The 14337-nt window shown below is 40.8% G+C and overlaps 1 protein-coding gene and 1 long non-coding RNA gene across 2 annotated transcripts in view; both read right to left on the minus strand.

Moving 5' to 3' along the window:
- Nucleotides 1-650: 650 nt before the first annotated feature.
- LOC124053250 lies at nucleotides 651-9382 on the minus strand. The gene is made up of 3 exons (XR_006842118.1): nucleotides 8465-9382; nucleotides 3921-4071; nucleotides 651-1125 (listed from the first exon to the last, which is right to left on the minus strand). It is a non-coding gene; the product is annotated as an uncharacterized LOC124053250 (long non-coding RNA).
- A 1786-nt stretch (nucleotides 9383-11168) lies between these two features.
- LOC124052249 (transformation/transcription domain-associated protein) overlaps nucleotides 11169-14337 on the minus strand; it is a 76391-nt gene continuing 73222 nt past the window's right edge. Inside the window, exon 72 of the mRNA XM_046376266.1 lies at nucleotides 11169-12373. Coding sequence (XP_046232222.1) covers nucleotides 12089-12373 — 285 coding nt within the window. The 3' untranslated portion in view covers nucleotides 11169-12088. The remainder of the gene's footprint in view (nucleotides 12374-14337) is intronic.

The raw sequence follows: 14337 nt of genomic DNA on the forward strand, positions 1-14337 counted from the left end.
CCTGGGTCATTTTTTGACATTTCGTTGGTCTCTAGTACTTTTTTGCAGCAACTTTAGTTGTTAGAAAAAAATGTCAACACGTGATAAATAATAAATATGGAATGTGGGCTTCTCAGCCTGTTTTCAGACATTTCACTAAATGTTCCTCTGCCCCACTTGATAAAGACCTACAAACCCCATTTTCCCATCAAATGAATCACACAATTGTCTTTAACGGGCAGTCTTACAGAATAGACATTTATTGACTTTTATTTCCTAAATATAGGATATAAATGGCCTAATATGGAAATCTTGTAAAACTTTTCACTGGGGGCACCAAAATGAGATTTGTGGTGGAAGTGAACATGATTTCTTGCAATTGTAAGCTAATGGAGGATATATCCTTCCACATCTCAGGCAGACAAAGGGATTTGCTTTCACTGAAAATCTTTTCGACCTTGTTCCAAACCCATTTGGAGGTGTAAATTCACCACGCTTCACTCTCAAAAGTCAAATTTACCCCAACTCCCTTGATAATTCCTTCCGATCCATTACCCAGCAAGCTGATGTGTTGTGTTGTTTGTAGCTGCCGTGCAGCTGCGTCTGCTGCAAAACATACAATCAACCAGAAGCAGACCTAACAGACACAGAAGAATTTATTTGGTAAACAGGCTTTTATTTGATTTCCTGTTGTGCTGTGGCATACAGTGGTGGAAAACGATATTGTGTTCATTAGTTTGTGTGCATTAGCAAAGGAATCTAATGGTTTATGCATACGAGGCCAGCAGCGGAGGGCCCCGATGATTTAGGATGATGCTCATTTTATGGAAATCAAAACAAGAAATAAGAACAGTTCTTGTATTGCACAGTCGCGTCCCCTCCTCCTGGTATTCTGTCCTGCAGTTGTTTGTCAAGACAATTGTCTGTGCCTTTGTTCCTCCCATCTTCTCCCTCCCTCCCTCACCCTCTTTCTCCTTCGATCTTTCTCTTTCACCTTTTCTCCATCCCCTTCTCTTGTTGCTGTCAGAACACATTAGGACGTTGCTAACGAGTGACTTAAATTAGAATCCCCCGCAGTCCTATCCAGGTGTGGGTAATGAGGTGGGAAGACAGGAGACTGGGGCTCCTCCTCCATTCTTTCACTCACTAAACAAAAGGGGAAGATCTTTCAGTCTGTACAAGCAACACATCAAAACATTTCCCTGTGCACCTTAAGGTACAACAAGGTTATATGATGGTAATATGACAGACAAAATGTGTTTAAATGAGTGAAAGACGCACATTTTTGTACATAAACCTATAAACAACACACGACTGACACTGCTGGATTCATGACAACTGTTATTTGTAATGCATTGCTGGGGATTTATGAAAACTAGCGCTGAAATGCACTAAAGCAGACAAGCTTAATGATATGGAAATTGAAGTCGTGAATTTGTGAAATGCAGTCATGAGCTCTCTTCTTGAAGCCATCAGTTAGATCTGAGCTCCGGCTGCTGATGGGCTGTGATCTGTTATCGTCCCTGTGGCCTGGCCTCTCACAGACAGGCTAAATAGGTGGTCTCCCTCCACTGGAGGTGGAAATGAATCCGACCTCAGATCCCTGCTCCTTTCTGCTGCCTCTAACACCCTACTTGTCTCCCCGTCTACCTATCTAGGCCATCTCGCTTGGATTGACGTGACAGGTGTGAGCAGCAGATATGTGTGTTTGTATATGTGTGTGTGTGTGTAAACCCTCAACTTTCCAAAACTACAGATTGATCAATTGCAGCACAATTTTATTGAAACCAATTACCTTCAATTCTCTCTCTGCCCGATTTGATGGTCTGTGGCAGCAGAGTCAGCTGAACACTCAGGAACTTGTATTTTTCCTACTCTTAATCACTGTCCATCAAGCCGCCACGACTTATCTGGATCAACAGAGCCCTTGACAGAGTGACAAAGTCACAAATTACAGCCATCTGCCTTGCATAAAAGTTTTGAGAGAACTAATCTGATTACCATCGCCCTTTGCTGCCTCAGCATGTTTCTGGTCCAGGGGTTTTTACTGTTTGAGTTACAGTGGAGAAGCAGAGGCAGGGACCTGGATTTTCCATATATACATGTAATAAGGTCCACTGGTTGTCTTGTCTGTCTGCCGGGTTGTTAAACTGTCACTCCAGACATATACACAGCTTCTTCTCTCAGCCTCTCTCTGCACTCTTTTAATAAGCCTTTTTCAGGAGGAGTGCTATGTGGGGATAATAATGTTAAGTCAACTTGGTGGGTATCGCTCACAATAATGCAGGATTGTGGCAGCAGTGAACAAATCTTGGATCAGAGAGAATCTGCTGAGAATGGCTGAAATTAAAGCTGTCATTCAAACACAAAAATAAATAAAACATGATTTAATTATTAGTTAAACAGTGGAGTTCACTGAAAACTGAACAATTTATTTTTTTTTAAGTACTTATCCCCGGATTGCTTCATCTATTTGGTGACTCTCCATGGCTCCCACATTGGCTTTTCATTAGGAAAATGCATTTAAATAAAGCTAGTGAGCCTCCCTACCTGGATTCCTCCTTGCATGATAATTAAATCCTGTGTTATCGTTAAACCATAGGAGGATTGAATGCTAGTGTTAAATGATGAGCTGACTTGATCTATTTTAACTTTAGCGCTACCAGACTCCAGTGTAAATACGCTGTAACCGTTTTGATATGTCACTTAATATACGTTCAGCTAGTCACAGTTTGTTGCCAAAAGATTCTAAGCATAGCATAGCATAAAAGACTTGAGGCACGGAGAAACAACTAGCTTCTCCAAAGTCTCCTCCAACTCTCTCACCCTGACTAATTTAATTTAATCCAAATGTATGAGGATTGTGTAGTGCATGTTTGTTCTTGCCATAATCAAACTGGAATTGGAAAAACTACAATGTCACATCTATATTGCCATGAATTGTGGGTAATTATGTAAGTGATGTCTGCACCCAAAGTGGGCTCTCTGGAACTCTGCGAGAAGTCTGCTTGAGGCTGCTTGTGGACTGGATAGAATGTGGGTTTGGACAGTCCACATACCACAAGAGCAGTGAAGTCCGTACATTTGGCTCAATGTCCCGTCCACAGCACACATTTGATTGGAAATACATTATGATTAATGGCCTATCAACACAGTGAGAGAAAGCAGCAGATGTTACCAAAGTTGCAATAAGTATCACAATCTTATGATCTATTTCTATGGTAACAAGCATGTCCAGTTTCCCAGTTACACCACAGAAAATTCCAAAAGTCTTAATCTATGGGATTTTTCTCGGTGGAGCATATATCTGTCTTGTCTGTCACTGCAAATCTGCATCAACATTTAAGAAAACATTACTTCAAAAAACAATAGTAAAACTTATTTCACACTAGGATGGTTAAACTTTTAATCTGTTTGCAGTTAATTTGTGGGTTGTATGGATCATCAATCAACTGTGTTCCATCATTAACAAATACAGACAAGAGCCTCCTGTCCATCATTTATCACAGTGCAGAGTCAAGGGGTTGTTTGAGATACTTAAAGACAAACTGAAATGTGAAAAGAAGGTTGTGATTTTGATGAAGGGGAACCTGTCTCAGGTCATGCATGAGGCCAACCTGTGATCAGGCCCATGGCTTCATTCTCACCTAATGAAACAGAGCGTTTTCACTGGCACAAGGCTGTACGTTGTGTCTCATGTGTCTTGCAAGTGAACAATTATGAGTCCTACAAAAAGAGTATGACAAAGAACAACTTTCGCCAATAAGTGGTTATATGGATTTTGATAGGATTGGGGTAATCTGCACATAATAAAGCTGCTCCCCTGTTCACATATCTGTGATCTTTACAATCAAACACAAAGTTTGAAGATCTGAGTTGACTAAATAAATATGACAAATTTCAACGAGATCCATCACACACTACAGGATGAGCTGTCTTACCAGAGTGTCTGTGGAAGCTTATTGGGCAGATTGGATGAGCTCCAGCACATTGTTGTGGAGCAGATTGGTCCCCAGTAGCACCTGGTGCTTTGTCTCCACTTTAAACAGCTTCCGTCTTCATAGCTGGCTCCCTTCCTGACAGAAAACTCCCCTGTGGAAAAGAGAGAAGTGAATTGGTGTCTGCCTTCCTCTCAGGTACATCCTTCACCCCCCCACAATCCCTCCTCCTCCTCCTCCTCCTCCTCTCTCGGCTGCAATCCGCTGCCCACTCAAGCAGCTGTCAAGGTGAGGCAGTTTTACATGGTGAGGCTCCAATGCCCTTGTCCAATTTCACTTTGGAGTGAAGCTGGGCTGAACATGCCAATCCTGATATTACCAAACAAATTAAATCACGCGGTTGGGCACAGAGGAGAGGGAGAGTGCTGAGGATGCTGGGATGGATGGGCGGAAGGTACGGAGGGAGGAAGGGGAACAGTTGTCAGCCCGAGTGAGCAGCTCTCTGCCTGGCCTGATCAGGACATCCTAGGAGGAGAATCATTAATTGGCTCGGGATGGAGGGTAGTGCTGGTGGGAGACAGCTTTGTTGCTGCCGGGCATGTCCGTGAAAAAGCCATGATGGCGTGCAATTAAAGGCCTTATTAGAGATGAAGCGGCCACGGGACCTGCAGGCAAAGTAAGAACAGCACTGGTCATGCTGAAAGAAAAACATCTTACTGATGTATCTTAGCATTTCTGCATGATTTGTCGCTTGGTTGTCTGTTCTTCCTATTCCCATCGATCAGCCCTAAGAGATGACATGATATCTTTAGTTGCATTACTGGACAACTGGCTCATTTTTTTGTTGTTTTGACTCATTATGACGCCAGATGAAGAGGAAATAACATGAATGTTATCTCACATTTATCATCTGCCATCCTTAGAACTGCTAGTACATGAGTAATTATTTTAAATATATCAAGGCTACAAGGAAACTGTTGGCATCACGGCCTTATAATCATGTAACACCGTTATCTTGTTGGCAAACCTCAACAATCATAGAGGGAGAAACCAAGCTGCCAACTGAAACTGAGCAACATGTTAGAAGACGGAAAACAACATAATGTAGCATCAGCCAAAATCAAGCTGCATTTTGAATAAGTACAAATAACTTTTTCTTTGAAAAAACTTGCTCTTTTGCTTTGCCGAAGTATCGCCATCACTGCTGCTTTTGCCATTTCTAGCTATGCAGGTTCAGGTCTGGTCGGGGTGTTGTTGAAAGGTGGGAAATCTCTAACTCCAGAAGACGAAGATAAGGCAGGCTGAGGGAAAATCAGTGCTACAAAAAGTATATTGCAGCACTTCATCACAAAGTAACTCCTGGAATGGATTGATCATAACAGTAAGAGTATCAGGGGGTGAAATTTTCTTCAAATAAAACAGGTTTCACTGACTTATTCCTGCTGGCATAGATGATATATTCTCTGTATTATTTTTTCACTTGACTCAAAAAGCTATGAAATTTATCTCATCACCTGGGAACAAAACCTAAGTATTTTTTTAAAGTTAAAATGCTAGAGAATCAGTGTGAAAAGTACCCACTGAGTGAAGCTTAAACTTTATTATGGACCACACTGGACCTTGTTTTAAAAGCTTATGTGAAAAATATAACGTGAATATGGTCATGAGTCAGATATGAGCCTGTGTCCTGGAGACAGAAACGTCTCTGGAAATTAAACTGATTCCTGAATAGAGGTAAAATTATAAATTACTTGATGCAGGGTCAATATTTCTTATATATTATTTCTTATATCTCTAATATTTATATTAGAGATATTAATATGTTATGTAGTCAAAGTAGAGTTGGAGGAATTCAAGGTAAAAGCTGCTGCTAGTACATAGTTTGCACCATATTTAAACTCACTGATGAATTTGCAATATTTCAGAATTTTTAGCCATGTTTTGGGTGTGGCTGTATGTATACCAACATCCATGAAGTTTGATACTGATAACCATGGTCCCCAGAGGATGAATCATGAGTGTGCTTTGCTGATCCCCCTGTAGTGCCACAGTGAGGTTCACATTTGTGGATTAAAGTGAAACACGTCAACAACTACTGGATGGATTGCCATGAAATTTGGCTTTATCATTGCTACCTCCAGGCTGAGTCCAACTTTTCATGGAGAGCCATTACCTGATCAAAATGTATATTGTCCAATACTTACTGAATACTTCTGAACAAATATGTACAGAGCCAATAAGCCTCAGCTTTTTGTCTATACTGATTAGCAAAGCCAAAGTAAATTAGCATTCTAACCCTCAGGCAGAGATGGTGTGCATGGTGAACATTATGGAAATATCAATGTGTAAGGATTGATAAAACTCTGATAAAAACCTTTTTTAAAACTGCAGTACTGGTTCAGACAGAAGAATATGTTCATGTTCTGTACTTCTGCATCAATTCATCTGAATTGTATATGAAAGTCAAGGACTTGTGATTATGTGTACTCTGAGCCACACCGCCTCATACAGATCCTTGGACTCATTTCAGGTTGAAACTCAATTAGATACCCTTCAAACAGGGCTCCTTATTCACTCAAATCCAAAATCCATCACTGGAAATTGACTTGCAGATTAGACAGCCTACTTGTTCTCTTCACGCGGTAACACTGACGGCGGCCAGCACATATCCAGATACGTTGCACTGAATCAATGTGTGCAGCAGGAGCAAAAAGATTCTTACCAAGCCCTACCGCACAAGAATTGATTTTTAAAGCGCTGTGATGTGCTAAATACTGTTCGACATGTGAACACCACTCAGCCAGCCACTCGTGTGAACAACGTTTGATTTAAGCAGGAATAGGTTTAGGATCCTACCCGAGTGAAACTGAAGAATGGAAAATAACCAGTGGATGATGTTACATGAAGTACATTTGAAGGAACAACTGCAAAGCTTAGCAACACTCATTTTTAGTAATGCTACAAGTCCGAAAGAACTAAAATAGAAATCAGGTCATTCATATTTCATGTATTTCTGTCTGTACTGTTACTTTAATGTTATTCTGTTCCAAAGCTAGACTCTTACCTTCTCTGTTCACCTGCAGCCTACGTAACCATCTGTTAGACTGCTGGACAGTAGACTGTGTTGAACATATTTTTGAGGCTTGTACAATAAGCTTAGCTACAAAACTATGTACTTAAACTGAGTACGTTTCCCATGTTTGAATATGCCACTGTGAAATACCCTCAACCGACACTTCATGCACACTTACACTAATACCACTTCATCATGGTATTCACTGCCAAGAGTACTCCATAATTAATCACACTCTGCTGCTCCACACTCCAGTACTGCTGATGCTGCCAATGGGCAATAAACAATGATGAAGAGGAATGACGTTGTTATTGTCTTTTCTTCATCACTTCTGTTTAACCATGTGATGACATCATCAATCCAGTGTCCAAATGGAGTTGCAAAATGTTAAGGCCCACCAATTCAGGAAGCGTTTTCACATTTCCTGTATCTGTATCACGCGGATCTTGCTACTAGGCTTACCGCTTCTTTATGCTAATGCTTAGCTTTATGCTAAGCTAAACTAATCAGACACTGGCTGTAGCTTTAGTTTAGTTTAGTTTAGTTCACATGGAGGATGCTTAGCTTGATTTAGGCCTACTGCATGTATACAACTTTTACTGATTAAATACTACTTGCATCAGGTTAATTTTAAAGAAAGTCTGTTTTGCTTGATTCTCTTATGATTTAAACTGTATATAAAGTAATTTGAAGTTCAGAAATAGTCTCTTAAGCCCTTTTCACTCTAAACTTCTACTCTTTCCTTCAATACAAAGCGTGTCAGTACACCTTTAAATCAGCATGTGAATTGTTAATGTGCTGCTGTACTGGCAACAAAAAAAAGTGCCTTTGATTGCTTCTCATACTTTTGTATACAGCTTGGGCAATTAAAATCATAATGGCAGATTTTAGACACCAAACTAATGAGCTCAACTCCTCTGAGTGGAAATGCCATTAGAAGTCCTAATGGAGCTCCTTCACTGAGTAACAAAACAAATCCTCAGCTGCTAGATATGAGATGCGCTGCTTCCCAGACTAGAGATCAACACACAATTGTTATTTGATTAATGCTGTTTGTTTACATGAAAATACAAAGAAGCGTTTCCCCCTACTGCGCTACAAGGCCTGATACAATGTGATATATAATTGGATGCTGGCTGTGAAAACAGAAAAAGACGTGGTGGTATCCTGGTCCTGAATGACGAATTGTGAAGAGAGGAAAGAAGTGGATTAGGGTGCTGTTAAAGCGCTTTTTCACTTCTGTTCTCTTTACACTCAGATCTGTACTTGCTTGTCTACTGTAAGTTTGTATTACACTGTATCCAAATGCATCTCTTAAAAAAGTGTGGTAGCTTAATTGCCACATAAAGCAAACAGACAGTTTCTGAAAAGTCTCCCTGCTCCTCTCCTCCTCTCTCAGCCATCCTCCACTGGGATGAGGATCATTGGAGGGGGAAAGATTTCATCATCAGGCCATGTCAGGATCTACTCTTACTTTGGTGCGTCCTCAGAGATCTCTGCTCTGTGCCAGGGCTGATGATGATCCAGGCTCTACACCTCCACTCCCACCGGAGCACATCAATCATCTTCACTCCACTGTTGCCACAGGAGAGGGAGGGAGGGAGATGTGGGGATGGGGGCGGTGAAGCCTTCACCTCCACTTCACTCATATCAGGTGGAGGGAAAGGAAAAGCAAGGGGAGAGCTGGAGTTGGGGTCCCTGTAGCTGACACCTCTGCTCCCGTGATATCTGTCTACAGTCACAGGATGCCAAGAAAAGACACCTGAAGTCAAGCTATGACACATCTCTGAGGGAGACCATGTGTGTTCTGCTGTTGTGAATTTCATATTTCACCTTATCTCTCTCAAATCAGAACGGACACCTGGGGCGTGAAATGAATGGTGCCCAGAACTTCAAACACAATCATACAATAGAAATGTGAGCACTCTGGATGAGAGTCTGTCTGAGAAACTAAATCCCTCCATCATGTTTTAGACTTAACATGACTATGATTTGTTGTTTCTGGAGCAGCACTGGTTCCAGGTCAGGGGGTCAGCCTGGCTTCTGCTGATACCAGTGAGACTCTGCAGGAGAAGTGATGCATCCAGGAACAAGCCGGTCAGTCGAGTCGGTAAAATGATAAATAACTATGATGTTGGAAGACATCAGAAATGAGAAATTATTTTCAGCCAAAAGGTCGAAAAGTTCTCCACATCTTCATTTCAGCAAATATTGAAGTTGCCAAAATGAAGCACTGTATTTAAACCAGGTGCACGATTGTAGATGTGGTGGATTGGAGACTGGGTTTTTGAACATGCTGGAGTATAGCTCTCAAAACTTTATCACATCAAAAAAGAAAAAAAAGCAACACTTTGACTCTACAATTTAAAACCCCAGTGAATTTTAGATTTCCCCTCTAGCCTGCTAGTCCACCACTTTGGCCCAGAGTAAAATATCTGAACAGCTACTGGATGGATTGCTGTAATTTTTTTTTTACAGACATTTGAGGTCCCTACACTTTGATTCCTAAGGAGATCAATAATCCATAATTTTTCTCTAGCACTGCAATGAGCCTGGCATTTTTGAATCTGTATGAAACATCTTGACAAAGTTGGGACAGACATTTATTTTCCCTTGATAATGAATACAAATGACTAGAGGGATTATTTAACTTTTGATCTTACACCAATACACGGACAAACTTATTGTCAGTTTCTTTCAGTAAAGTTTTATCTTCATATAATAACCTAACAAACTTAATAATTCACTGTAGTTTGTTGATCAGATTTTAGATTATGATTCCAATTCCAATTAAATAAACAGTGTTGCAAAACTTACAATATTTGCCTCTGAATTGTAGTGCAGTGGATTTAACAAAACCAATCAAATAGTAAAACAGTACAAGTACCTCAGAAACTTAAGTAAACGGACTTACTTTCCATCACTGGTACCTGTTAATGTGTTAGCATTTAGCTAAAACATGAAAACACAATGAATGTGGATTACTGTGTGACTAGAGGGTCACCGTGCTGCAACATCAACAAGATGTAATTAATTTTGTCCATGTACTTTTCCCTTAGTCATACTGTCCATTTGTCCGTTTTAATCTGCTGTGTGGTTATTCTCTTTTTTTCCTCTCATGGCTTGTAACACGAAGGGCTATGTTATAATTATGTCCAAAATCAGTTGGATGTCATAAACTGACAAGAAAACCAGACAATTTGAATTATCCTCTAAATATTTCCATTCACAGTGAAGAAAAATGTGAGATGGAGGTAAAAATCTGTATTTGAACAAACTATCAGTTACTTCCTGGCTGTGCACAGTTAAGCACCAAATAAAAACACTCCTGAAAACTTCCCGAAAATGCTTACAAATTTAGATGTTTACCAGGAAGCCAAATACAAAAGAAGTAGTAGAAAATCCATGAAATTAGGAGGCTAACATTGAAAACTACCAACTGCTGAGACTTTCCTTGTGTGGATCAGAGAGGGAGAGAACTGTTGAGACAGTGTGTAAACATGCTGAGAGGCAGAGGCTGCGTATGTGGATTGTATAGCAGCAAACAGAGATATAACCTTTGTTTATGGGTGCAGGTGGACTGGCTGACAGCGTGTATAAGTCAACTGAGGCCAGCCCACTTGGAGATCTACTGGCACGTATTAATCAAGCACCAGGGGAGGAGAGAACCGCCTCAACACACCTCTGCAGGACTTTCTAACCAGAGGGAGGGAATGACCACAAGGTTATTGTAACTCCACAAGACAGAGCAGAACTTTAATTCAAAGCTGCTGCGCTAAAATGCTTCTCCATAAACGTCGACTAACTGTGAACAGCAAGGATGACGGCAATAGACTTTTAACGTCAGAGAAGGGTTCGTCCAGAGTCACTTCACAGCATGAGTTATTACCGCAATAATATCCAGGAGTGTGTCCTTCAGGGTGATTATGGCTGTGACAGTGATGCAGTAGATGTGAGGCACAGATGGGGATTACTAGTTATTATTGCTGTTTTGCACCTGGTTTAAAAAAAAAAAAACAAAAAAAAAACACAGGGAGAAACCTAATGTCAGTGTTGCTTTATGGTAACTGTGAGCATATCTGAAACTAATTTTTGAGATTAACTGGTTGAAAAGCTCTTAATGTACAGTGTTAAAAAAGACTCAGCAGGAGGTTTCTGTAAAAGAGAAACACAGCTACAAAAAAAGAGCATTTTATTAAAACAAAATGCTTATTTACAAAGCAAGAGCTAATACTTCTGCTGGAAAAGGCATTGTACCTTTATAAAAAGGACAAGAATATGCTTACACAGCCAGCTCGGGAATGACATATTTGCATTAAAGCTGTTAGAGCTTATTATACGGTCAATTCGCCCAGTGGTTTTACTTTGTTGTGTTACATCAAGATGGGTGGAAACACAAAAGTAAAGTAAAAAGGCTTTTGAATGGTCAGACATGTTGTTACAAGTCCTCATTCGGTGGGGATGGAAGAGAAGTTGCACATTTTGTACTTTAAATACGAATACACTTTTTGAAAGGTCAAATTACTATTTTAGAGGGACAAAAATCATGGAAAAATTGTAAGCTCTCGATGCAGACGCAATACAATACAGACATGGCTAAACAGAGGATTTCCCCTTGATTTAAATTAAAAAAAAAGCTTGACTGAATGGCTATTTATGATACAGACCCAAGTATTTGTACTGTCTCCTTGTCGTACAGAGGCAAGGACAGAGATAACTGACATCACACCTGTCATTTTGTTATAAAAATAAATATAACTTGAAGGAAAAGCTGTGTTTTCATAAAAAGATTCTATTAGTCCAGATATAACTATTAAGAATACTGACAAGTCCTGATCAAACCACCAATGTGACAGTCAGGGCCTTTTCTTCAACTTGATTTCACTTAGAAAACTTTCAGTGTACTTTCATCAAGAGAAAAAGAGTCCATCAGGCTTCTGTTACAGTGAGGGGCAACATTCGTTTAACAACCCTTCTTAGAGTTTGTCAGATATGTAATAAAAATACACAAAACACCTTTTCTTTCCCTGCATCTCCTCTCATTCGCCCACCCCACCTTCTCCTGCACTGGGTCACATCACTTCCTCCCTGTTTGTTTTTAAAGCCAGGGGTGCCAGGCAGGGTCCATGCGACACAGATTGTCCAGGCTGTTTGCTGCAGCCACCAAGGTGTTGACCTTACTCTCTCCCCCCTCAAACTGAGCCAGGTTATGGAGGCGGGTCATGATGGCTGTGACAGCCTTCTGGACCAATGAGACTAACTGCTGGGAGTCCATGTTCTCTGGTTGGCCGGCTGGGGACAGAGGCATGGACGTGTCCTCTTGGGTCTTCTTATGCCAGGCAATGATCTCATCACGAAGAACTGCCTTCAGGATGCCGTCCACCTATCAGAGACAGAGGAAATGAAGACATTTATTATTAATGGCGGAGAAACATGTAGAATAAAGCATTTAGCTTGTAACTGTATTCTCAGACAACAAGGTTTTCTTTTTTTTGTCTTCTTGATTGTTTTGCTCTTGCAACAACATCCTGACGACAACACAGGTCTGGATTTTTCTCTTTGTTTTCTCAATAAAAATAGTCTACTATACATGGTACAACAAAGTGTCGCAACAAATCATGCAAAAACTCAAGTGGTGTAAAACCTTTTCACAGCACCATAGCATAACTAACTAAAGGTGGTAGCTAACACATCACAGTTGTTCATGAGATTCCTCACTAATTTGATAACCACCAGCATCTGTCTGAAGGCTTCAATTTTGTTTTAAAGGAATGCTGTTTATATCCGAATGACAATCTTCTGAATAGACCTTTCCTAAACCATGTGCTGAAAGCGTCCGTCATGGGAGCGAGAGCAATGAAACGTGATTGAACCTCAGTTTATATAAAAACCACTGCCAATCTCAAACATACACATAAAACAAAGCTGTCAAGTCCAATTAAGGGAGTGTCAATCACCCACGAGGAAATCTCTGTGCTGTTATGAGACCATTATGGCGACACAGAAGTGAAATACATAACCATCGAAACCCTGATGAGGTCACAACACTAGCAATCATCATCACACCAGGTACGCACCATTCCCTACCCTTACCTAAAGTGTTTATATGGTTTCAGGCTTCAGTATATTTGAGTGGACGACTGTTACACGTTTGTTGTGTTTTGCTGTTTTCCCTGGAAACGTCCATTTTCTTTGACCACAAGAAGCCCTGGCGTTCTGGCACTCGGCCTTAGCTAGTTCACAAAGACGAGTGTTTTGTTTATTTGCATCAAGCGCTTCTGCTCCCTGCACATCAGTCAGGCTTAAAGTATGAGCCAGACCTATACATAGACACCACACAGCTGTCATTACTGCCCTGCTACAGATATCTTACACAACCCCTTTGACTGCTCGTGATTTAATTTCGTTGTTTTGTTTTTGTTTGGTTGAGCCTCCTCTCTGGACGAGTTTAAGAGCTAAACAATATCTGGAGAATTCAGCAGGAGCTTAAATTCGACAACAAACCACTGCGTCCTCATGACAGCATGAAATGTATCCTCACAGACGCTTGCAGCAGACACGAACCTCACATCTTAAATACACTTCTAAAAGCCTTCCAAGACTCGTTTCATTTGGGTCAAGTTTAGCTAGTCTAATTTTTCAAGTGTGCTTATTTTCATATTAAAGTGCAATATCATCCCAGTGCAAGTTATCATATAATGACATATTCATAAAATGTTCTAACAAGGATGCAAAAGATGTATTCCTTTAATCTGCGATAACCAACTATTGGCCTAGAGATGCATGACACCGGATATTTCCAACTCATTTTGGCAGAGTGCTAGTGTCGTTACTGCCCAGTTATTACTTATGACTGGTAGGTTCTGCAGGGAGCCTGCTGTGTTGGGACGTTTCTGAGCATCAGCTTTTGTCCAGCACAGTGCGAGGCTGGGAGGCTATAAAAATGTAGCAACCAGGTTACGACTGTCTCATTTCTTCATGGTCTCTCAGTCTATCATAAATGACCTGCGGGTCTGTCTGTGTGAGCTGCACGGAGACAGACAGGCAATAGCAGAGAGACGGGATAATTCAAGAGGGTCGTGCAGAGGTTTGCATCTGTTTCTGTGAAACAGTCAGGCCCAGTCAGCCCACTCACCCACTACTACTCTGGCTCTGAACCGTTAAGATGCAGAGGGAGTGGTTAATATTCAACTGTGTGTTTACAAACAGCAACCAAGATATTGTCTATTATTTTGTGGAAAACGATGCTGAAGAGAACTGAAAGAGTGAACCAAAACAAAGTCCTGGGCAATGCAACTAAAACAATGAGCTGAAGGATGCTAAAGCACTCTGTAGAGCTGAGGAGAA

The sequence above is a fragment of the Scatophagus argus genome, chromosome 21, assembly GCF_020382885.2.
Source record: "Scatophagus argus isolate fScaArg1 chromosome 21, fScaArg1.pri, whole genome shotgun sequence".
Lineage (NCBI taxonomy): Eukaryota > Metazoa > Chordata > Actinopteri > Scatophagidae > Scatophagus > Scatophagus argus.